A 24,949-nucleotide genomic window follows, 5' to 3' on the forward strand; every position below is an offset into this window, starting at 1 on the left:
CCGGTGGTGTCTGGTGGGAGCAGAGATGGGGGAAAGGCTGGTTGGCATTGTGGGAAAGCCTGCCAACAACATGGGCAAGCAGTGAAGGCTCAGACTACAGAGAACGAAGCATGCCACACACTCAAGACGACAGGGGACTGACAGTGGGAAGGCTGCATGCCCATGGGAAACAAATCACCATGGGCTCTGTATGTGAGACCATCCTGATACCCACACACACAAGGCTAGGGAGGGCCTGGGTGCAAGAGACAGGGTAAGTGAGGGACCACACACAGGCCTCCGAGCACCAAGGACACAGCCACCTGTGAAGCCTATACACACACACACACACTTATGGAATCACTGTACACACACACGGGGAGCACTGGGCACGCACATTCCCACATGCCTCCCAGAGCTCCCCTCAGCTCACACCAGTGATACGCCACCGATGTGACCCTTCCCACTGTGACTGGCCTGTGAGGCCGAAGGAGTGCTCACTGCACCCTCACCTCCTGGCATCACCTGGCCGACGTCCTGGACTGTGAGCACCGACAGCTTCTCTTCAGTGTCGACCCTAATTACGCCGTAACTCAGACCACTCATCGACAGGACAGCTTTCTGCGCAGGGGGTCCTCCTAGGTCAGGTGGCCTAGAAACAAAACCAACACAGGTGAGTAGAGAAGAGGGACTTGAGGGCAGAAGGGGCCATGATCTGCCCTGGCTGCAGTAGAGGCTACACCAACCACTGCACGCACTCTACTGGAGAACTGCATGCTTTAAGGACACTCCTGTGGCGGTGTGAGCACTCCTTCCAGGGGCCCCAGCTGGGACCATGCGGAAGGTTATGTGACTTCCCAGGAAAGTCACACAAGGGTTTGGCTTCTACCTGCTGTGCTGAAACTCACCTGGAACCTGGGCAGGCAGTAGAGGAGGGCTGTGCTGGCCATGCTGTGCATTGAGGGAGTTTGACCAACCCATCCCCAGAGACAGAGTGAGGAGCCCAGAGAGCCCCCCAAAAGCCCACTGTCCAGTGAGTGAGCATGTCCCTGCAGCCAGACAGCAATGGAGCCCTTCCCGAAGAGCCGAGTGACAGAGGTGGGAGAGATGACAGAGCTGCTACTACCCAGGCTGCCCAGCTGGGAAAGGGTTTATATCCAAACCATGGCTTTTCTGTTCATATGATACAACCATACAAGCCATATCTTTTCTCTTAAGACAACTGTGCTGCTGAGAACACAAATCACAATGGAACTCAGGCACCAATGGGCCTTACTGACTTTGAAGGACACAATGATAAAAGTTTCGAGCTATTAGCATCTGCACAGATGTAAACACACACTGCTTCCCTGAGCGTGGGTGTGAAGACAACACAGCACAGGGCCACAGCTGGATTAAGCCTGTCATCAGGGAGAACCGAAAAGGAGCGACACAGAACCCCCCTCAAGGTGAGCCCTGCCTTTACCACAAAGACCCCTCAACAGTGAAAGAGGAGGGGTGACCAGTGGGGAAACGCACAACTGGGTCTCCCTGTGGAGGTAGAGCCGAGGTCAGTGTGGCAAGGCACGGGGGACACCCACCTATCTCAGGACCAGGCTGGCCACGGCTGTGGGACACTCATCTGGCCGAGGAGGAGGTGGAAGACAACCAGCTGGCCTCCCACAGAAACACAGGACATGACCAGGGGCCAGCGTGGGGCCTGAGGGCAGCCTTAAGGCTGAGTAGGCATGCCTGGATGTGACCCAGGATGGCACTGCATCTGCACCCCAGTGGGAGCCAGATGCCCAGATGGTGGACAAAGTGAACAGTTCTATTACCTGCGCAAGGCGACCGTCAGTGCCTCAGGAGAGCTGGCGCAAGGACAGATGACCTCCGGCCTCAGGCCCCTGGACTGGAAGACATTGAGGAAGGCATCGCAGGAGGATATGGACCCTGTGGAGGTGATCGCAGCACAATAGGAGAATGGAGGGACAGTGCAAGGGGCTGGAGTCCGGCCACAAGCACACTGGGCAGGGCAGCAGGGCAGGCAGTGGGGACATCCGCAGCACACACAGATGCATGTGACTCCCCTGAGGCGAGAGGTGCACACCAGAATGGTACTGGGCCTGGCATCTTACCTCAGCTGGCACAGAAGTGTCTACATTCCAGCAGCCACACCCCCACCCCTGCCTGCCCCAGGCAAGGCAGACAAGGCAGGTGAGCAGGACGCCCCACCTGGGACACCACCCAGCCACAGGGGCTACTCACAGGGGTTGGCGCCATCAGCCACAAGGAGCATGCGCAGAGAGCTGAGACTGACGTCTCTCTGCCCTCGCTGAGCCAGCAGGGACCAGTGCATGTCTCGCGACTTCACCAGGGCGGCCTGGGCTGTGGGGAGGGGCAGCAGAGCAGGGGCCAGACTGGTGGGTGACCTCACTATTGTGTCACCACGGGAGGGAGACGCACGCTCTCACATGCTCTCACACAGCATTCATGACACGTCATTTAGATGCAGTGAACTCAGATCCATGCTCCATGCTTTTCTCAGAAGCTCTTCATCCTATTTTCACACCTGCCCATCTGCCCTTCCACTGTCCCTCCCCTAACTGCTGGCTGCCATGAGCAAAAACCAGAGGAGCCAAGAGTTTGCTGGTGGATCCAGCCCTTGGTCCTGACCGTGTGACCCTAGCCCACAGCTTTCCTCCATGAAATCAATGGCAGCCAGCTGTCCCCTGACCTGCTCTGACAGTTGCTGCCCATCAGCACATACATGCACAGGTGGCCCCAAGGGAAGGTCCTCCCAGCACAGTGGGGCAGGGATGGACTGACCCCCTGACCATGTGGACCCGTTTCAGGAGACATCTAGATAATCAGGCCGGATGGGGTGGCCTCTTACCCTGTACAAGTAGCTGGGCTTAACCTCAAATCAAAGTCACCCCCAATACTAACAGGAGGATGGAGGTGACTGCACAACTAGGACCCAGGGTTCTTTGCAAGTGGCCGCCCCAGCCTAGCCACAGAAAACACCACACAAGTGCCCGTGGGGCCATCCAGGGCAGGACCTCGGCAGGCACCCTGAGGCTCCTGGGCCCATGCCACAAGTCACATGGCAGTTTTACTTCTTCCTCATCACTAAGGAGTGGCTTCAAGGGGCCTCCTGAAGGAAGGGGTCAGTGAGGACCACCAGCTTACCTTTGTAGAAGCAGACTTTCTGAATCCAGGAGAGCGGGTTCACCTTCATCAGCGCGTACGGTATGCTGACCACATGCAGCCTGTTCATGACGCTCTGCAGGGACAGCCCCAGTCATCAGGCCAGGTCACTGGGTCAGACAGGCCAGGACACACCCCACGGGGGAAAGGAAGCCAGAGTAGCAACCAGAGGTCCCTCTCAGCAGCACCCAGCACCAGCACCTCACAGCAGCACCCAGAGCCAGCACCTCACAGCAGCACCCAGAACCAATACCTCACAGCAGTACCCAGAGCCAGCACCTCACAGCAGCACCCAGAACCAGCACCTCACAGTAGCACCCAGAGCCAGCACCTCACAGCAGCACCCAGAACCAGCACCTCACAGTAGCACCCAGAGCAAGCACCTCACAGCAGTACCCAGAACCAGCACCTCACAGCAGCACCCAGAGCCAGCACCTCACAGCAGCACCCAGAACCAGCACCTCACAGCAGCACCCAGAGCCAGCACCTCACAGCAGCACCCAGAGCCAGCACCTCACAGCAGCACCCAGAGCCAGCACCTCCCAGCAGCACCCAGAACCAGCACCTCACAGTAGCACCCGGAACCAGCACCTCACAGCAGCACCCAGAACCAATACCTCACAGCAGCACCCAGAGCCAGCACCTCACAGCAGCACCCAGAACCAGCACCTCACAGCAGCACCCAGAGCCAGAACCTCACAGCAGCACCCAGAACCAGCACCTCACAGTAGCACCCAGAGCCAGCACCTCACAGTAGCACCCAGAACCAGCACCTCACAGCAGCACCCACGGCCAGCACACCCACAGCAGCTGGCCCCAGCCTGGGTCACTGGGCAGCAGCTTGTACTCACCGTCAGCACTCCATGCCACAGTCCAGCATCCCTTTTGAAATCCAACACATTCGTCACAGTCTCTGCTGAAAGTGGACAAAGACGACTCAGCAACCCCCAGCCCTGCATCCTTTCTAGAGAAACCCTGAGGGTGTCATCAAGGCCTACACCCCATGTGCAGCTGATTAAAGAAACAGCCAGACTACCATGAACAGGCTGCACCTGGCCATGACCATCCGGCTTGGTCAGCGAGCCCCGCCCGCACACCTGTCCTTAGCACACATGCTGTTCCACTTCACTCTAGGCCTCAGGATGAGGAAACTTTAGGCCATGAGTCCATTTCCATAGTTTGGAGAGGAGTTGCTCCTATCTTTATATATAATCTCTATGATCTATCACATAAAAGCAATACTAGCTTAAAACAATAGGGATGAGGCTCTCTCCTTTTCTGACTTGGAAAAGAAATTAACAAAATTTGAAAGAAAAGGTTAAATGTCTAAATTAAATGTCAGATATTTGTCAATCGGAGGTTGTTGATACTGTGACCTTCAAGACTCCATTTGTATATTCAGACACATGAAAACTTAAACACTAGTCACTGAACACTGGTCCCAGTGGATCCCTTTCTGTCAGCACAGACGCACTGTCCAGCACACCGCAGACCGAGCCAGGCACCGGGGGACCTGCACCCCTTGCAGCCCTATGCCACTAAACCAGGTTCATGCTATAAGAAACCAGTGCAAGTGAATTCACAAAGCCCACCCAGGAGGGGCTGCTGAGAGACCCTGTACTCCCAGCCCAGCACTGCAAGAAACCCAGGATGGGCCAGGGGGGCTGTCTCCTCAGGTGGTCCCGCCCATGTGAGTGGGCAGAGGTATCAGCAGGAGGAAGGATGTGTGTGGTGTGTGCTGACCACTCCTGGGGCACAGTCAGGCGTACCAAGCATCACTTACCTTCTGAGTACCCACACGCCTGGGTCAGAGCCCGACACTGCGCCAGCAGGGATGCGTGGGACACGGTGATGCCCACAGTGCTGCCGTCCTTGCTGGTTTTGTACTGAAAGATTCCAGGGTAAACAACATTATCTAATATTTCCAGAACCCAGAGCAGGAGGGACAGTGGAGCCCAGAGCAGCTGCTTGCCCACTGCAGGTGGAGCCCCTGGCCTGCCTGCTCTTTGAGGGGCTCCCAGCACAGCTGCCCGAGGTTGCTGGCCCCTGTGGCCCCACTGCAAGTGCTGGGGGAACAGCCTAGAGCGAGGGGTTCTGGGGCAGAGCTGAAACAGGAACCCTCCCAGCCTGGAAGGTTATAAAGTAGACGGTAAGACCCGAGCGGAGGGCCTGCCTCCTCTAGTTACCTCGATGTAGGCAGTCCCTACCCCGGCATCCAGGGCCGCTGGGTGCCAGTCCTTGGGGGGCTTGGTCAGATGCTTCCCGTCAATCACCAGCCAGGAGAGGGGGGGCCAACCTGTGACAGCAGACAGGGGACCAGCCCCACAGTTGGTGAGCAGCCAAGGGCCCAAGTCTAACTCTCATTTGCTCCATCCAGTCGTTTCCAGGAGCAGCCAAAGCACAGCTGGGAGGCAGTGGTGACGGTCAGGTGATGGGACACGCGCATGGAGCTCCAGGCTCCTGGCTGCAGGGATGTGGGGAGTCAGCCAGCAGAGGGGCGAATCTCTTGCTCTCTCCATCTCTCAGATTAATTACTTAGCTAACTGATTAACTCCAGCAGCTCCAGCCAAGGGTATCACATTGGGCAGCCTGAAGTGGACACAGGTCCAGCTTCTCCACAGCCTTGGCCCCTGCAGCGCCCATCTGCTGGGTATGGTTTAACAAACACCGCAATGTGAGATGTGAGCGCCGACTGCCGGTTCCAGGGTGCCTCACCTTTGAACGCCACCACTTCTCCCGTCTGTGCCTTGGGCAAGCCCTTCTGACAGGCATCCGTAGTCAGGGCCAGCGTGACTCCACAGCTGCCCAGCAGGAACCCCACCTGCTGGCTGCCCGCATCCTGCAGGGACAGCAATGGTTCAAAGGTGGGCTTTTAGGACTCAGCTCTAGCCAGGCCCAGGGAACACAGCTGCCGGGCAATTCACTCCCATTATGTTTTCACAACACAGATCACAAAAAACGACTGCTTTCAAATTTATAAGATAGTTTTGGTTTGTTTTTGAACTATAATATAAAGTTCTGATTAATGAGCCAACCTGCAAAAGTTTATTCTTACAAGTAGCACTTAGAAGCAGTTTTAAAAACCTCTAAATTCATGTCTGAAATCTATAAATTTAATACCTATTTTCAGGCAAGGCTTTTAAACACTAAGCTTTATTGTTTGACAGATCTCTATTCAAATACCTGACTGTCATGTCAGTTTACTTCTTAGATTTGCGAACATGTATTGTTGAATATGCTCACACTGACAACTGTCTAACCGCGGAGAGCAGTGACAGAACCCCCCCGCCCCAGAACACGTGCCGGCTCCACTGACCGGATCACGGACATCCGCATCTACAATCTTCCAGCGAGTTGCCCTCACTGGTGGCTTGCCAGCACCAATCATAACAGTCAACATCTGGTTTGTCACAGACCAGTGTACTACAAACACAGCACTATAATGATGTACTGACCCCTAAGGAGGGACAACTATGACAACTCAGCCTTTGGTTTTGAGGAAAAGTTTAACAAAATCTTACCAAGCACCCACAGCTCAGCTGGCCAGAGGGCCGCTGTGCGCAGTGAGACTGGGGGCAACGGGGTCTGCGCAGAAGGCACCTCTCTGGTCAGCCCGCTGACAGCCACAGCCATCGTCTGGGGAATGGCCCCTGAGGCCAGCCCACACCCACCGGGAGCCTCAGGGCCTGCCCGTCACTACCTTTCTTGTCAGTGGCACCTCTATGGGCACAGGAACCAGCTCGGCCAGGAGACAACCGTAAAACGCAACCATGAACATCACTGGGTCACTGTTTGGAAATACAAGGGCCACCTACAGACATAAAGAGAAACCAGGGTACACAATTGAGTCATTCACTGTCTAGAATTTCTGTTGATGAGATGAAACTCATACATTCTGGATTTCCTTATGGTTTTCCAAATTCAGTTTAGAAGATTTAATTTTGGAATTAATACTTGACTCTTGTATTCCCTTGTATTATTTTGGTAAATTTTTTTTTTTAGATTTTTTTTTTGTCACAATGTCCCACAGACAGTGAGAACGATCTTCCATCTGATGCTTTACTCTCCAAGTAACCACAATGGCCGGTGCTGCATCGATTTGGAGCCTGGAGCCTCTTCCGGGTCCCCCTAGCAGGTGCAGGGTCCCAAGGCTTTGGGCCATCCTCAACTGCTTTCCCAGGTCACCAGCAGGAAGCTGGATGGGAAGTGGAGCTGCCGGGATTAGAACTGGCGCACATATGGGATCCTGGCACATTCAAGGCAAGGACTTTAGCCACTAGGCCACCATGCCGGGCCCTAGGTAAGTCTTTAAGATGAAGTTTCACTTCACATGCAGAAAAAAAAAATTACACTTCTGGATTTACAGGCAACCCAACATGAGTCTGGCTGGAGTGCCCACACCCAGTTCCCCCAAGATGCTGCCTGTCATCCATCAACTAGCCCGGTAAGAAAACACCTTTACCAACAGGAAAAAGGACATGAATCAGAATGCATCTAAAACAACAGCGTCTAAGCGGAAGTGGCCTGACCCAGGGTCATAAAGGAGCAGTCTCCAGGGAAGACTTCAGGGAGACACGCCCTTTCCTCCGGGGCACCCTCTGCTGCCTGGGCCGCCGTGCTGTCTAAAGGGGCAGCTCTACTTTCTTCCTCTTACATTTTATCAAAAGCCACTTAAGAAAGAACTTCAAATGGCCAAAGGGCACATAGTCCTACCCTGTACTACAACCAGTTTGTTGAGTCCTACAAGCCTGAAACTGGCTATACCTTTCTCACACTTGTTTAATCTCTGTGACAGAACTGTAAGCTAAAAATAAAACTCTCAGGCCATTACTGTGGCACAGCACCTAAAGCTGCCACCCACGTGGGTGTGGTTTCAAGTCCCAGCTATTCTACTTTCAGCCTAGTTCCCTATTAACACACCTGGGAAAGCAGTGCAAGCTCTCTCATGTGCCTAGGCCTCTACACCCACATGGGAGACCCAGAAGAAGCTCCTGGCTCCTGACTTCAGCCTGGACAAGCCTCAGCCATTGCGGGTATTTGGGGAGCGAATCAGTGCATGGAAGATCTCTCTCTCTCCCTCTCTCTGTAATGCTCTGCCTTTCAAATAAATAACAAAAAAAAATATTCAAAACAAAAAAAAATCGTATTCCCGGGGCTGGAGTTGCTATGGCACAGTGGGTTAAGTGGCCACTGGCAATGCTGGCATCCCAGCAGAGCATAAGTTTGGACCCTGGCTACTGCACTTCTGAACCAGCCCCAGAAAGCAGCTGATATTGGCCCAAACACTTGGAAGACCAAGATGGACTTCCTGATTCCTGGCTTTGGCTTGGCCCAGACCTGGGTGTGGTGGCCACTGGGGGAGTGAACCATTCTGCCTTTCAGAGAAATACTGTAAACACCCCCTTTGGAAGCATCATGCCACTTGCCATCCGGTTCACTGTGGAGAAGGCCCAAAGCTGCTATGACCGTTGGCCCTTGGTCACAGCCTGCTCTGCCCTGAAAGCTGTGCCATGTGCTGCCAACCTCCTCTCTCCACCCTCCCTGGGGATCAACTTTAATCATTCTGGGTTCCCTTCTCATCTTTGCTGCTGACCCTCGGTCATCGTGGACTAACGCTCTGCACTGCCAACCCCCGGCTCATCATGGACTAATGCTCCGAGCTGTTAACCCCTGGCTCATTGTGGACTAATGCTGAGCTGCTACCCCCCCGGCTCATCGTGGACTAATGCTCTGAGCTGCTAACCTTCATCTCATCGTGGACTAACGCTCTGAGCTGCTAACCTTCATCTCATCATGGACTAACGCTCTGAGCTGCTAACCTTCATCTCATCGTGGACTAACGCTCTGAGCTGCTAACCTTCATCTCATCATGGACTAACGCTCTGAGCTGCTAACCTTCATCTCATCGTGGACTAACGCTCTGAGCTCAGTCTCCAGGGGTGTCACACTTCAGGAGATTGTTAGATTTGAGCTTTTCTCCAGCTTGACTTCCTCTCTGTCTCTTCACTTGTCTTCTGGGTGTTTTTCTTCACACTGGACCATTCTTCTTTGCAGCTACTTAGTTCACACCAAAGAAAGAGACACCAAGCCCATTGCCAGGGCTCCCTACCAACTTGCTAACTTGGGATCTTCTTGTGGGGGACCCAGCCCTGGACCCCACAGGGCAGCACTGACTCCCACAGTACCCTCTGTTGCCCCAGCAGCCTGCATCAGCCTGAGACACTTCATCTAATCATTGCTCCCTTAAACAGTCCTGTGGCTAGGCTGTGGTAAAGGCAGGAGCCCCGTGCACAGCTAACTTACCACACACACACAACAAAACTCACAATTTAAAGTGAGGGCAATGTCAACCCAAAAACTCCTCTCTGGAAAGTTACCATTTATTCATGTCAACACAAAGTCCAAGAGAAACAACACGAGGAGTCAGCAACAACAAGGGGGCGGTGAGACTGACCAGGTCCCATGTTTTCTCACTGCTGACCTTAAATTGTTCTATTAATGCCTGCTGAGCCAACACTGGTTTCAGCAACTGTTCAAGTGTCTGGTGTTGCTCATTTCAATAAAGTCACATTCTCGTCACTTACTCTGTCTCCAGGTTTGAGTAGTGGCTCGTTCCTACTTGTCAGTTTATTAAGTAGAGTATAAGCTAGTTTTAAACTCCGACTCCAAAGTTTTCCTACAAAAAAACAAAAATGCTAAGCGATGTAAAATTGATGGGTTGGACAGTCAACATTTCAATGCAGCAATCACAACACTCTATGACACAGCATTACTCAGTTACTGGGACTCCGGGGCGTCCCTATGATAACTATGCTACGTAATGCTGTGAGGAACACCAGAATGGTCTCTAGAAAACAACTTACACATTTCTCTTTCACAGATGAAAAGCAAATAGCATTTTATCACAGAACATTTAGAATAAAGAAAAGCCAAACAAAACAAGTCAGTGCCCTGGGGAAGCCTGTCATGGTTGAGGAGTGATGGACAGGACACAGGGGGTCAGCACGGCACACCGTGGGGTGGGGCACATTAGGCCTCCACAGCGACTTGGAAGAGCTGCAGTCACCCTGACCACCTGCCTGGCCAGTGCATGCCAAGGACAGCCCCACTGAGAAAGACAGGAGAGGAAGGGCAGCCTGAAGGGGTCAGGGCCAGTGGACAGAGCAAAGGGTCACTTAACTGCATCAATCCCAAGCCTCACACCAAAGCTGCATCATGACATGGGGTTGTTCCACAAAGTGACACCAGCTCCCCCGTCCTTCCCCAACTGCTGTGGCATAGGGACATGTGGCTGAATAGCCAGGCCTGCCAATAAAACTAAACTAGAGTTGTTCATGCTGTTTGGATTTTCTTCAGCAACCCATTGGTCATTCAGCAACATGTTCCATTTCTATGCACGTAGGAATTTCTTCTTGTTCTTACTGTGGACTACCACTTCTATTCCTTTGTGGTCTGAAAGACACCTGGTATGATCTGTATTTCTAAAAACTGACTATGCTGGCACCATAGCACAGCAAGTTAAACTACCGTCTGCAATGCCAGCACCCCACAGCCAGATTTAAGTCCCGGCTCCTCCACATCCTATGCAATTCCCTGCCAATGTACCATGGACAGCAGCAGAAAACGCCCAAGTTCTTGGTCCCTGCCAGCCCCAGGAGGAGACTTGTGGAGTTCTTAGCTCCCAGCTTCAGCTTGGTCCAGATCTAGCTGCCACAAATATCTGAAGACTGACCAGCGGATAGAGCACACCCTTCTGTCTGTCTAATCACACCATTTACAACAGAAACACATCTACTCGAAGACGGCCAACATTTCACCATTCACAAGCATGAAAGCATTATCAAGAGAAATGAAAGAAGGCCTGAAACAAAGGCATCATCCCAGTCATGAACCGGAAGCGCCCGCAACTCAGTGCCAAGTGTGAAGACACACTGAACTACGAAGCCAGTGCAATGCCAACCGACATCCCAGCAGGGACATTATGGAAACAGATATGCTGATTCCAAAGTTTATTTGAAAAACTTGGAAACTTTAAAAAAAGTTTTGGAAAAGTGAAGGCAAGCTTGGGGAGCCATCACAGAGATGGGGGGGGGGAATCACCAACCGGATACTGAGCTCCTGGGAGAGGGTGAGAAGCCAGAGTCTAGGATAGCCTAGCAGAAAGAGACCCGGGAAGCTCACATCCCACACAGGAAAAGCCACCGCACACAGCCGCACCACAAGTCCAGGCCGAGCATGTGGAACAGCTGTGCGGCCTTAAGTGTGGCCAAGACATCCCAACAGGACCAAACGTAACCATGATAAAGACAAACATGTGAACCAGATTGCAGTAAATGAAGATTTCATTCACCAAAAGCCACAGTGAGAAGCGTTAAAAGGCAAGTCACCTAGAAAAGATGGCTACAAACAATATGACCGGATGCCCGTGCCTGAAACACAGCAGTCAGAAGACAAGAGCAGGCAACCAGAAAAAAAATCAGCCAAAGAGTTCATTAGTTCACAAACCAACAAGCATACAAACATTTCCCATAAGGAAATGCAAATGGGAGCCATAAACTGACATCAAAAACCACCAAAATGGAACAGCCCACACCCACTGCTGGAGAGGGTGTGGAACCACCAACTCTTCCGGCAGAGCTGTGGGAATGGACCATCCTGCAGAACGCATGGTAGACCTGCTCTTCCGCCTACACAAAGCCCACCCACAACAGCCTCAGGCTGGACATTGCCCAGATGGCCACCCACCAAGTAAGCTCTGGAACATTTATCCAAGAAAATATCATCGACCAGAATACGACACAACCTCAAACAGGACCACGATGGGTCTCACACACATAGTAGACAAACGCAGAAACAAGACAACACCTCTCATAGAATCCTGTTCACTTAGAATTGTGGCCCCACGCAGCCAGCATGTGAGCACCAGGACAATGGCTCTGTGTGTGGAGGGGACACAGAGCCCAAGGGCATGGACTGGTCATGCTTCTGCTCCAGGGCTGTACAGAGGGACATGTTCATATATACCAAGCCATACACACAAGCTACATCAAAACCCAACAGGAAGCAATACTGCAGGACTCCACCTACGCAAGGGCCAAAACGCAACACAACTCGACTACGCAGTTCAGGATGCACGCACAAAGTCATCCAGACAGTGGCTACCGCTCGGGAAGCGGGAGTGGCTGGCTGGTCTATCAGCGGGGTGTCTGCATCGCTGGTTGTGGAACGGGAAGCACACTTGCCGTAGGTTAGGGTGCAGACGGCCTTCCCCGCTGTGTCCAGTGCAGTCAGGCAGGGGGCTTTGGGCTGCGTCACTCCCCAGTGCCGCAGCGCAGCCAGCAGGGACGGTGGCCAGGGTGTGCCCGCCGACAGAGGTTCCCCCTTCAGCACCACCGTCTGACTCCCCTCCGGCTTGGGCTGACTCGGATCTGGTTGCTGAACTAGAAGGAAAATCAAAATCTCTATGTCAACACTGCAGACGACCAGGCACACACTGTGCTTTGCAGCATTCACAGCTTACCATTTTAATTGTATCCCTTACTATCAACCGTACAGCTTACAACAGATTTCTTGGTTTCTCTCATTAATCTCAATATCTCCTAGTAACAGTCAAAGGACAGAGACTGGACATGGGTAATGATGGATTTGAAACAAAGTTAAAAATGGTCCACCATCCTGCCAACTGCAGCCCCACATGACATTGCGACCTACTTTCCCATCCTGTGGGTTGCAATGTGGCCCCTCTAATGTCCATGTCCAACCCCATGTCTGCAGTGCTAAAGGCTGGTGCCTAGGGACCTGCGCTCAGGGATGCAAGCAGCGACGGCACTTCAGTCTGGCCCCACAACAGCCTCTGCTCTCTGCAAGGACACAGTGAAGCCCACTGCCTCAAGCATGAAGGCAGACCGCTCTCTGAACTGGAGAGGCACATCTGGTGACAAAAGGGCAAGAACAACCTCCTGCCACGGTCCCCACAGGTCTGGGGCTACCCCCGGGCTGATCTGAGCCAGGACTCTGCACAATGGGCTGGGGGCCACGGCCAGAGGTGCCACTGGCTCCATGCCACACACACACCTGGCTGATTGACTCTCTCTGCTGCCTTTCCCATCCTTCTGGCTGTTTCTTTTCCTTTTTTTAATTTTTTAAATTATATTGTTGACAATCTTTACATAGTTAATTACGGTAAAAAGATTCAGGGGCTATAGGGAGGTGGGTAAGACTATTATGTCCATATTGTTTCCTTCTTGTATCTGAGGTAAAGGGGGATATTGAGGGAGAAGCCCCACCCAGTTTCCCACCCACCCCAGGTCCCGGATGTGGGGCATGCTCTGAGATTCTTGCTCAAGTGGTTGTGACAGTTCACCAGTTATGAATCGCTGCCAATCTCGCCAGTCCAAGCACTATGAGGTCGTTGAAGAATCCACTGATTGACATAGTCCATCACAGAGTCTTCATTTGCCCCTTCTGGCTCTTTCTAATTTTCCTTTCAAAATCAAATTAACCTATATCCTTTTCTAGAAACACATCTGACTCACATATAAGAGGTTAACATTGTAAAAAGGAGCCAAATGTGCACTTGAAACTGTGAGTATGCTAAAACCATGGAATGAAAAGCATCTCATATTTGAAGTTTAAGTTTAAAATTTAATAATACGAGCTCAATGGACTCTCAAAATTACTTTAGTGACACCTAGGTCACTCCTTGAGTTGGATGGTAAGGTGTCACGGGGTGAGCAGTTGGCACCTTCCCAGTCATGGTGCAACAGGCCATGCAGCGGGCCAGCCATGTTCCCACCACTGACCTCACACGTCCCACCACTGACACCACACGTCCCACACTGACACCACATGTCCCACACTGACACCCACACGTCCCATACCGACACCCACACGTCCCACACTGACACTCACATGTCCCACCACTGACCTCACATGTCCCACCACTGACCTCATATGTCCCACACCGACACCCACACGTCCCACACTAACACTCACATGTCCCACACCGACACCCACACGTCCCACACTAACACTCACACATCCCACACTGACACCCACACGTCCCACACTAACACTCACACGTCCTACAATGACACCCACACGTCCCACACTAACACTCACACGTCCCACACAGACACCACTTCACCCCACACTAACACTCACACATCCCACACTGACACCCACACGTCCCACACCGACACCCACACGTCCCACACTAACACTCACATGTCCCACATCGACACCCACACGTCCCACACTAACACTCACACGTCCCACCACTGACACCACACGTCCCACCACTGACACCCACACGTCCCACACTGACACCCACACGTCCCAGACACCCACACATCCCACAGACACCCACACGTCCCACACTAACACCACACGTCCCACACTGACACCCACACGTCCCACACTGACACCCACACGTCCCACAGACACCCACACGTCCCACACTAACACTCACACGTCCCACACTGACACCCACACGTTCCACACTGACACCCACACGTTCCACACTGACACCACACGTCCCACACTGACACCACACGTCCCACACTGACACCCACACATCCCACACTGACACCACATGTCCCACACTGACACCCACACGTCCCACACTGACATCCACACGTCCCACACTGACACCCACACGTCCTATACTGACACCCACACGTCCCACACTAACACCACACGTCCCACACAGACACCACTTCACCCCACACTAACACTCACACATCCCACACTGACACCCACACGTCCCACACTGACACCCACACGTCCCACACTGACACCCACACGTCCCATTCTTCACCCACACGTCCCACACTGACACCGCTGCACCCCACAAACGCCACGGTGCAGGAACGAGAACTTTCACCTTCCAGCAGCTCCTCAAAATCATCCACAAAGAACTCCTTCAGTGGAGGGCGCTTGGGCCTCTTCAGTGTGTTGAGAAGCTGCTGGATCTTGGAAGACACTCTGCTGTTCACAGGGACCCCTGTTGGGGAGAAAACGAAAGGGTGAGGTGACATCACACTGCACACGTGGGAGAAAAGACTCCAGAACTGGCAGAACCAGTCACACACAGCTTGAGCACATGGCCATTTTTAATCCCAATAACACTGTCTATGAACACTTCCAGAACCCTTCCACAACCAGGACCTCTTGTGGACTGGCTCAGAGCAGATCGAGATTCTCAGAGAGTGTGTGTGTGTGTGTGTGTGTGTGTGTGTGTGTGTGTAGTGAGGGGTGGGAATGCTGCTGAGACCTTCTCAGGGAGTCCTCAAGACACACCAGGACCTGGGGGGCTGAGACCTTCCTTGGCAGTCCTCAGGGACCTGGGGGGCTGAGACCCTCCTGGGCAGTCCTCAGGGACCTGAGATCTATGAGATGAAGGCCCACTGGCAATATTCAGCATCCCCTCAAGTGGTCTCAGGAGGCCATGTGTTGTGTAAGTGACATCACAGCCAACTAAGGCAGAAACTCTAGACACAGAAATGGCAAAATGGACATGCAGTTCACTGAAGCGGACATAATTTTACAGTTACTATTTCCTAAGTATGTGCTATTTATGCTGATATATAACAAGTTCATGCTTATTTTTAGGTTAATACACATTTTATATTTTTGTTCTAATTTCTGCCCTGTACATATCAGGCTAATAGGTTCTTAGGTATCCTCAATAATTTTAAGACAGATTGCTTTGAGGATGGAAAGTCAGCAACAAAGAGAAGAGAAGAGATGACCCTCACATGGTGCCCACCCATGGAGAAGCAGAAGTGCTACAAATGAGTGGACCAGAGGCCCAAGAAACACCACAGGCACCAGCCTGGCTTGTCTGCACCTGACCCGCCACACGCTGAAGTCTCTGTCCTCCACAGCCCTGGTGTCCTCAAGCACGGGAGCCATGTCTGCAGTCTGAGTTGACCTGCCCCTCGAGGGACTGACTGGGTTCTCTGCTGGGCTGCCTGCCTTTCTGAGTGTTTACAAGCAACGCGGGAAGAGACGCCTCAGGACTGTATTCTGAGCCTCATGAAACTTTATACTTCATCTGAACAGTCATGGGATTCTTCTTGCAGGCAGCTTTTTTTCTTTAAAGATTTATTTATTTTTTATTACAAAGTCAGATATACAGAGAGCAGAGACAGAGAGGAAGATCTTCCGTCCGATGATTCACTCCCCAAGTGAGCACAACAACCGGTGCTACGCCAATCTGAAGCCGGGAACCAGGAACCTCTTCCAGGTCTCCCACAAGGGTGCAGGGTCCCAAAGCATTGGGCCGTCCTCGACTGCTTTCCCAGGCCACAAGCAGGGAGCTGGATGGGAAGTGGAGCAGCCGGGATTAGAACCGGCGCCCATATGGGATCCCGGGGCGTTCAAGGCAAGGACTTTAGCCGCTAGGCCACCAGGCTGGGCCCCATGCAGCTTTTTTTTTTTTTTTTTTAAAAAAGGCTATTTCTACTTTATTTTGAAGGAAAAGAATGAACAGCCAAAGACACAGAGAGATCTTCTATGCCCTGGTTCACTCCCGACAGGTCCGCAACAGCCACAGACCAGGCTGTAGCCAGAAGTTGTCAACGCAATGGGTCTCCCCTTTGTGTGGCAGAAACCTGTTGCCTTCCCAGGGTACAAGTGGCAGAAACTGGACAGAAAGCTGAGGCACCCCAACATGAGACATGGATCACAGATCTGCACTGATGGCATTTTCAAACCAACACCTGCCACTCGTCTCTACTGATGGATTGATCCAGCTGTCAGAACTCACAGATTTAATGGATTCTTTAGTTGATGATGAACTACTATGGTTCTTAACTACAGTTCTTTTTTTTTTTTTTTTTTAAGATTTATTTTTTTTTTTGTGCACGGCATGGTGGCCTAGAGGCTAAAGTCCTCGCCTTGAACGCACTGGGATCCCATATGGGCGCCGGTTCTAATCCCGGCTGCTCCACTTCCCATCCAGCTCCCTGCTTGTGGCCTGGGAAAGCAGTCGAGGACGGCCCAAAGCTTTGGGACCCTGCACCCTTGTGGGAGACCTGGAAGAGGTTCCTGGTTCCCGGCTTCGGATCGGCGCAGCACCGGCCATTGCAGCTAACTTGGAGAGTGAATCATCAGACAGAAGATCTTCCTCTCTGTCTCTCCTACTCTCTCTGTATATCCGACTTTGTAATGGAAATAAATAAATCTTAAAAGAAATGATTTATTTTATTTTTTAATAGAAAGCCAGATCTATGGAGAGAAGAACAGAGAGAAAGATCTTCCATCTGCTGGTTCATTCCCCAAGGGGCCACGTTGGCCAGAGCTGAACTGATTTGAAGCCAGGAGCTTCTTCCGGGTCTCCCACATGGATGCAGGATCCCAAGGCTTTGGGCGGTCCTCCATTGCTTTCCCAAGCCACAAGCAGGGAGCTGGATGGGAAGTGGGGCTGCCGGGATATGAAGTGACACCCATTACTGACTCCTGGCAGATGCAAGGCAAGGCTTTCTCCACTAGGCTATTGTGCCAGCTCCTAATATGGTTTTTAATTTAATACACAAATAGTCCCAGTTTAGCCAGTGGAAGTCCCTACTGTTTGGTCATCCAAATAGTTTTTAGAAGACCTTGTTCTGTCAGAAAAAGATGTTCCGAGCATGTCCTGCTGCCAGTCCCAGCCCTGGGATCCAGCCATGCTTCCCAGAAGCCCTTGCTCTCTGATGGAGGCCTAGGCTGTGGGCAGCTGAGGGGTTACAAACACCCTTAGAAAACCCTGACAGCTTTGCATACTGGCGCTGGGAACCACGCAAGGGCTAAGCTAGTGACCTCAGAGTCACCTGAAGAATCTGGAAAAAGAAGGAAGAGAAAGTCACAAGATAAAATGAATGAAGCAACTAAATAAAAACCACTCTTGGAAGATCGAGGATGGCTCAGATGGGTCCCTGCATCCACGTGGCTGACCTGGCCTGAGCTGTCATGTGCTAGCCCAGCCCCTCTCGGGCCACCGCTGACCACTTGGGGAAGGAACCAGGACTTGGAGATCCCTGCATCTTCCTTTCATTTGGCCTTTTACATAAACAAAACTAACAAACTACCTTTTTTAAAAGCTAGAGGACTCTCACACTTCCTAATTCTATAGTAATCCAGAATGTGGCACTGACAGACTTACAGAGAGCCCAGAAACAAACCCTCATAGTCACAGGAATTGACCATATGTGGTTCAGGACTAGTCAATGGAGAAGAGAAAAATTCCCAAAGAACTGTACTTCCTCGGCAGATCTGGATATCCGGCTGCAGAATGCAGCTGGACACACAGACCGGACACAGAGCCCTAAACCCGAGAGCTGCTGGCTCCGCACTCCCGGGGGAAGCATGGGCAAAGGCTGCCCGCAGGACCTGGCAGAGAATTCTTGGGGAATGACACCAAATGCACTGGCAACAAAAAGAAAACAGACATTGGACCTCATGAAAACTGTAAAAACGTTTTACACCAAAAACACTACCAACAAGAGTAAAAAGGTGTCCCACATAATGGAGGAAAAAATCTGCAAATCATACTCACAATAAAGGATTAATATCCACAAAATAGCCAACGTCTAAAGCTCAGCAACAACAACAAATGAAGCACTCTGGTCCAAGAACTCGAATAGACCTTTCACCAGCAAGTGAGAAAACGCCCCACAGTGCCAGTCATTACCGAAATGCCAATCAAGACGGCACCAGCTCCCATGCGCCATGACCACGACTACTGAAAACACACCGAGCGGCCAGCAGTGAGGAGGCGGAGAACCCGGAGCCCTGCGCTCTGTGGTGAGAACGTGAATGGTACAACCCACCACGGAAGCCAAAGTGTGCTTCCTGACAGTGCCAGACATAAGGCACCCGTGGCCCCACAATGTCACCAGAGCGTGTGCCCTGTGTCCCAGCAGCCTCACTCACAGTGGACACCACCTAAACGTGCCTGGGTGAGGAATGGACAACCAGCATGGGGCACATATGGACAGCAGGACATCATTTAGTCTTTAAATAAGGAAGAAGCTTCCAGTCATGCTGAACATATGTTTTACAATTTAAAAAATGGGAAAAATTAATCACAATATTCAGAATCTACAACAGAAAAACTACATGGTCATTTCATTAGATTAAAAAATCATTTCACAAAAATCACAGGACCAGCCTTCAGGAAATTAAAGATAAAAAAGGGAACGCCCTACACTTGATGAAGGACAGCTATACAAAACCTCCACTGAGGACCCGGCCTGGTGGCCTAGCGGCTAAAGTCCTCGCCTTGAACGCACTGGGATCCCATATGGGCGCCGGTTCTAATCCCGGCAGCTCCACTTCCCATCCAGCTCCCTGCTTGTGGCCTGGGGGGGGCAGTAGAGGACGGCCCAATGCTTTGGGACCCTGCACCCACGTGGGAGACCTGGAAGAGATTCCTGGTTCCCGGCTTCAGATTGGCGTGCACTGGCCGTTGCAGCTTACTTGGGGAGTGAATCATCGGACGGAAGATCTTCCTCTCTGTCTCTCCTCCTCTCTGTACATCTGACTTTGTAATAAACTAAATAAAATCTTTAAAACAAAAAAAAGAAAGAAAGAAAGACCATGTGTCTGCCTCATTGGTCATTGTCCTTATAAAAAAAAAAAAAAAAAAAAACCTCCACTGAGAACTTGGCTGAAACCACCACCACCGACTGTGGGACAAGGCACGACTCCCACCTCAGCACCTCTGACAAACACTGGAACTCCCAGACACTGGAAGGCGAGAAATACAATAATCTCGAAAAAATCACGCAGTATCTATACATTGAAAACTTCTTAGAGGTTAAAGTAAGTGGAAGGACCTGCTCTCTTCACTGACTGGCACACACAATGTTGTGTCAATTCTCTCCAAACCAATCTAGAGTCATTGAATGCCAGCTAAATCCTATCAGGAATTGTCATAAATTCAGAATACATGCTACAATTCAAGGAGTTAGGTAAGTCAAAGTAACTTGAAATGGAAGAGGGTGTTGGAACCCTACCAAATACACAATTTCCAGAAATTTATAAAATATGGTTACAGTGATGACTTCCCAAAGTCTGTGGAAAACAGAATTTCAGATAGGCTTGGGCCCAGCGCTGTAGCCTAGTGGCTAAATTCTCGCCTTGCATGTGCCAGGATCCCATATGGGTGCTGGTTCTAATCCGGCTGCTCCACTTCCCAGCCAGCTCCTTGCTGGTGGCCTGGGAAAGCAGTCGAGGATGGCCCAAAGCCTTGGGACACTGCACCTGCGTGGGAGACCCGTAAGAGGCTCCTGGCTGCTGGCTTTGGACTAGCCTAGCTCTATCTCTCCTTCCTTCTCTGAAAAATCTGCCTTTCAAATACAAAAATATATATATTACTTTTTTGAAAAAAAAAAGATGATGAGATGAACACATTACTCTTCAGGGAAATGCATATTGAATCTATTACACACGTTTACAAGCGTGTCCGGTGGGAAAGTGTGAACAGGAAGACAGCTGACGCAGAGCACGCAGAGGAACCCAAGATGGGCAGCCACCCTGGAAGAACAGTCCCAGGTGCTGATCCACGCGTCTGCACACACAGTCTGTCCACACTGCGCCCACCTGGTAAAGTCCCCAGCTAGAAACAGCTCAACTACCATCAACGAGACCAGGAAAACAAATGACTGACACACACAAGCAGCACGCAGCTGAAATAACAATTTCTGTGACTCTCCAAAAATCATGCTGAGTGCATAAAGCCAGACGATGAGTTTAAAAATGAGTAGATAGTGTATGATTCAGTCTGCATAAAATTCTAGAAATGCAAAGCACTCTGTAAGTGTCAGGAATAATCGGTGACCTCCTGACGGGCAGTGAGGGATCCTGCCAAGAACTCGCCCACACTGATGCCTTCGCGGGTGCACAGATAACTGTAATACGCATAAAGCTGCGGAGTGTCAGTCCTACACTAATCCAACTTCCTTTTTTTAGCCGACTAGATAAACTAATTAACTAAATTAGAAACATACTTAGGGATCAGCCCATTTCCCACCTCAGTGTCTAGGCTCACATCTCATCACAGCCCCCGGCTAAGGCAGACCTTGGGGGGGCAGCAGACAATGGCTCAAGTGTTTGAGTCTTCCACCCATGACCACTGGCTTCAGCCTTGGCCACCACAGACCAGAGCTCTGTTTCTGCACCCATACCAGGCATCCAGGTTCAAGTCCTCGGTCCACTTGCAATCCCACCTTCTTGTCTCCATCTCTCCCTTTCAAGTAAAACGAAAATAAATATATTTTGGGCCTGGCACAACAGCGTAGCGGCTAAAGTCCTCGCCTTGAAAATGCTGGGATCCCATATGGGCGCCGGTTCTAATCCCAGCTGCCCTGCTTCCCATCCAGTTCCTTACTTGTGGCCTGGGGAGGCAGTCGAGGATGGCCCAATGCATTGGGACCCTGCACCCACGTGGGAGACCTGGAAGAAGTTCCTGGCTCCTGGCTTCGGATCGGCGCAGCTCCAGCTATTACAGCCACTTGGGGAGTGAAGCATCGGACGGAAGATCTGCCTCTCTGTCTCTCCTCTCTGTATATCTGACTTTGTAATAAAAATAAATAAATCTTTAAAAAAAAAGACTTATTTCTTTTTATTGGAAAGGCAAATAGAGAGGAAGATATTCTGTCCGATGCTTCACTCCCCAAGCGGCTGTAATAGCTGGAGCTGCGCCGATCCGAAGCCAGGAGCCAGGAACTTCTTCCAGGTCTCCCACGTGGGTGCAGGGTCCCAATGCATTGGGCCATCCTCGACTGCTTTCCCAGGCCACAAGCAGGGAGCTGGATGGGAGGTGGAGCTGCCGGGATTAGAACCGGCACCCATATGGGATCCCGGGGCGTTCAAGTCAAAGACCTTAGCCACTAGGCCACCAGGCCGGGTCCAAGAAATAAGTCCTTTAAAAAAGAAAATAAATATATTTTAGATGCTTTGAGGAAGAAACGGACATGATTTTACATAAAAGAGAGAGGGAACCAATTCAACAGGAAGGGCATAAACAGGGACACCATGGAAATTCCAGACACTACGGAACTAGTGACCATGGAAGGCCCATTTATGTCTCTGAGGGAAGGGAAGCTGTGGTACCTACCTCACAGGCCAGTGGAGAGGGCAGGGCCCTGCGATTGGCAGGTGCGTGCTGGTCACACGAGGCCTGCTCTGTGCGCCTCACCGAGCCCAGCACAGACATGTCCAGTGGCTTTCCAGTTCTGCTCTGTGGCTGCGTCTCCTCTGGCACCTGATCTAAATTTGGGGATTTTTCTGTCCCTAAATCTCCCGTGGCCAATATCCCAAGTCCACAGACACACCACACCGCAACACATCTCTAGACATTCCCTGTAACATCCACGCTGGTGTCTATGTGCCGGAGTGGTTTGCTACAGATGGCTGGCCTGAATCTGTCCTGAGTTTCAGTGGAGAGAGGGGGTTGCTCACCATCAGCTGTTTCCAGGACTCTTGTGCTGGGCCCCCGGGGAACGCCTCTCACAGAGGCCACTTGTGGACGCTCACAGTGCAGGTGCCCCAGCAGGCCTGTGGTGACGTCAGGAGGGGCGGACTGCAGATCTGTGTTGGAGAAACACACCCAAGATGAAAGGGGCCATTAATTCACATGCACCTCCCACTGGTGCGAGGGGTCAGCAGCTATACCCTGTGCAAGGGCTCTGGCTCATGAATCCTGTCTGCGCTACAAGCTCCCACACACATCACGTGTCCAGGGCCAGACTTCAGACTATAGAAGGGATAGGCAGATACCTGTCGTCCACGACTTTAGAGACCCTCCCTCAAAGAAGTACAGGCAACCCTGAAGTTGGCCATCGCTGCAACATGCTCCTTTTAGACTCTGTAAACAACCCCAACCCCTGTGCAAGGCCTGAAAATAAGTTACAAAAACTAAACTACCTCAAATGCTGGCCATGAGACCTGTAACACAAAGTGACCATCAGCCAGGTCTCAAACTAGGACGTATCCGTGACACCCTTAAAGGCCGACGACACCAGAAGCAAGCAATGTGGAAGGACCACAGCATCCGGCGACTGAACATCACCCTTCGCAGGTGGCCGCAGGATGCCGCTGCGGCTGATCTAGATGGCTCAGAAACTGCCCACCACACGACGTGTGTGCTGGGTGATGATGGGCACTGTTAATACTTTAATCAGTACAGCTGCCAGTCTTACAGTTACCCTGGCACCCTAAATATTTAAATTCTTATCATCTGTGGTTCCAGTAACCTGGATACAACATAAAACAAGATTTTTAGACATGTCAAAGTTGAAGTGGTTTCATAGTAAGACATTCACTCGTTATTTACACAGAATTATCACAACTCTAAATGAGCCTAATGTTGATCAAATTAGCATCTGAAAGTATACTGATGAGAAAGTTCTTTCAGTTTAAAAAAAGAAACACTCCTTACTTTTCCAACCCAGTAAAAAATATAAATGATTTTAAAAGTACAGATGGGGCCTGGCACAGTAGCCTAGTGGCTAGTCTTTGCCTTGAACGTGCTGGAATCCCACATGGATGCCAGTTCTAATCCCAGCAGCCCCACTTCCTATCCAGCTCCCTGCTTGTGGTCTGGGAAAACAGCCGAGGACGGCCCAAAACCTTGGGACCCTGTACCCGCGTGGGAGACCTGGAGGAAGTTCCTGGCTCCTGGCTTCCGATTGGCTCAGTTCTGTTGTAGTCACTTGAGGAGTGACTCATAGGACAGAAGATCTTCCTCTGTATATCTGACTTTCCAATAAAAATAAATTTTAAAATCTAAAAAAAAAAGTTCACATGGAAAAAAGGAATACATGGTACCACACTACAAAGTAGTTTTTAAATATTTGCAAAAAAATTAACTGAAGTGGCATTCAAAATAAAAATAAAGTAGTGCCTTTTAATTACAGGCATTTATATTTGCATCCATATATTCAATGTACTTGATATTCCTGACCCAAACTGAAATTGACATATTTATAACTGGCTTTAACCACAGGTTCTGCCTCAAAGTTTCACTTAATATATTGCTCCTCTTTCCATATTAATTGTAATCGAGTCATTATGCAGTGTTAGAGACCAAGGCAAAGAGTGACTTCACAGGGAAACAGACGTTCAGTAATTTGAGATTTGGAAATTCAAGCCAACTCTGTGCAGCAGACATTTAGCACATGGAAAGTATAAAGCACAGTAAAGGTATGAAATAAAGCCCAAGATATTCTCGAAATCTACAAGATTTAATCATGAACTGTCTTTGCTTGGCTAAGCCAACAAGACCGCGTCTGGCACTGTGGCCCAGCAGAGTCCAGGCTGCAGCCTGGATATCTGATCCAGCTCCCTGCTCACACACCTGGCAGGCAGCAGGTGAGTTCCTGCTACCCTCGGGCGGGATCAAGATGCAGTTCCTGTCTCCTGGCTAGAGTGCTGCCCAGTCCTGGCTACTGTGACCATGCAGGAAGGGAACACGCAGATGGGATAGTTCTGGGTCCCTCTCTCTCCCACTGTCTTTCAAATAAGTAAATAAATCACTTTTTACAAATATCAGCACAGTCACACATGCACGGTCAGGAGCTGTTTGGAACAAGCAGAGGCTTGCAAATCCCTGACTGAGACACGTGGAGCTGAGGACTTTGTCAGAACAGCCCTCCCCACCGGGGGCTGCGCTGTGGTGGCAGGCTGCAGCTGCTGGCTAAGGGCTCACCCTAACCAGGACAGCTTGGCCACTTGCGGCTTTCTAGGAGAGAGCTGCAGGAAGCAGAAATCGGGTCACAGAGCATTTGAAAGCCCA

The 24,949-nt window shown here is 51.1% G+C and overlaps 1 protein-coding gene across 5 annotated transcripts in view; it reads right to left on the bottom strand.

Annotated features, from left to right (window-relative positions):
• The window catches only part of DIP2A (disco interacting protein 2 homolog A), an 85,043-nt gene that overhangs the window by 18,443 nt on the left and 41,651 nt on the right, over positions 1-24,949 (bottom strand). For all 5 annotated transcript variants that reach the window (XR_009245143.1, XM_058661521.1, XM_058661519.1 and 2 more), the window contains 13 exons: positions 22,615-22,743; positions 15,053-15,172; positions 12,411-12,608; positions 9,753-9,844; positions 6,869-6,979; positions 5,884-6,007; positions 5,355-5,464; positions 4,952-5,054; positions 4,020-4,084; positions 3,151-3,244; positions 2,227-2,346; positions 1,797-1,911; positions 492-631 (listed from right to left, as the gene is read on the bottom strand). Coding sequence is in view for 4 of the 5 variants with exons in the window: in XM_058661521.1 (XP_058517504.1) it covers positions 492-631; positions 1,797-1,911; positions 2,227-2,346; positions 3,151-3,244; positions 4,020-4,084; positions 4,952-5,054; positions 5,355-5,464; positions 5,884-6,007; positions 6,869-6,979; positions 9,753-9,844; positions 12,411-12,608; positions 15,053-15,172; positions 22,615-22,743 (1,521 nt within the window). In the remaining variant the exon portion in view is untranslated. The remainder of the gene's footprint in view (positions 1-491; positions 632-1,796; positions 1,912-2,226; positions 2,347-3,150; positions 3,245-4,019; positions 4,085-4,951; positions 5,055-5,354; positions 5,465-5,883; positions 6,008-6,868; positions 6,980-9,752; positions 9,845-12,410; positions 12,609-15,052; positions 15,173-22,614; positions 22,744-24,949) is intronic.

This window comes from Ochotona princeps, chromosome 3 (assembly GCF_030435755.1).
Source record: "Ochotona princeps isolate mOchPri1 chromosome 3, mOchPri1.hap1, whole genome shotgun sequence".
Taxonomy (NCBI): domain Eukaryota; kingdom Metazoa; phylum Chordata; class Mammalia; order Lagomorpha; family Ochotonidae; genus Ochotona; species Ochotona princeps.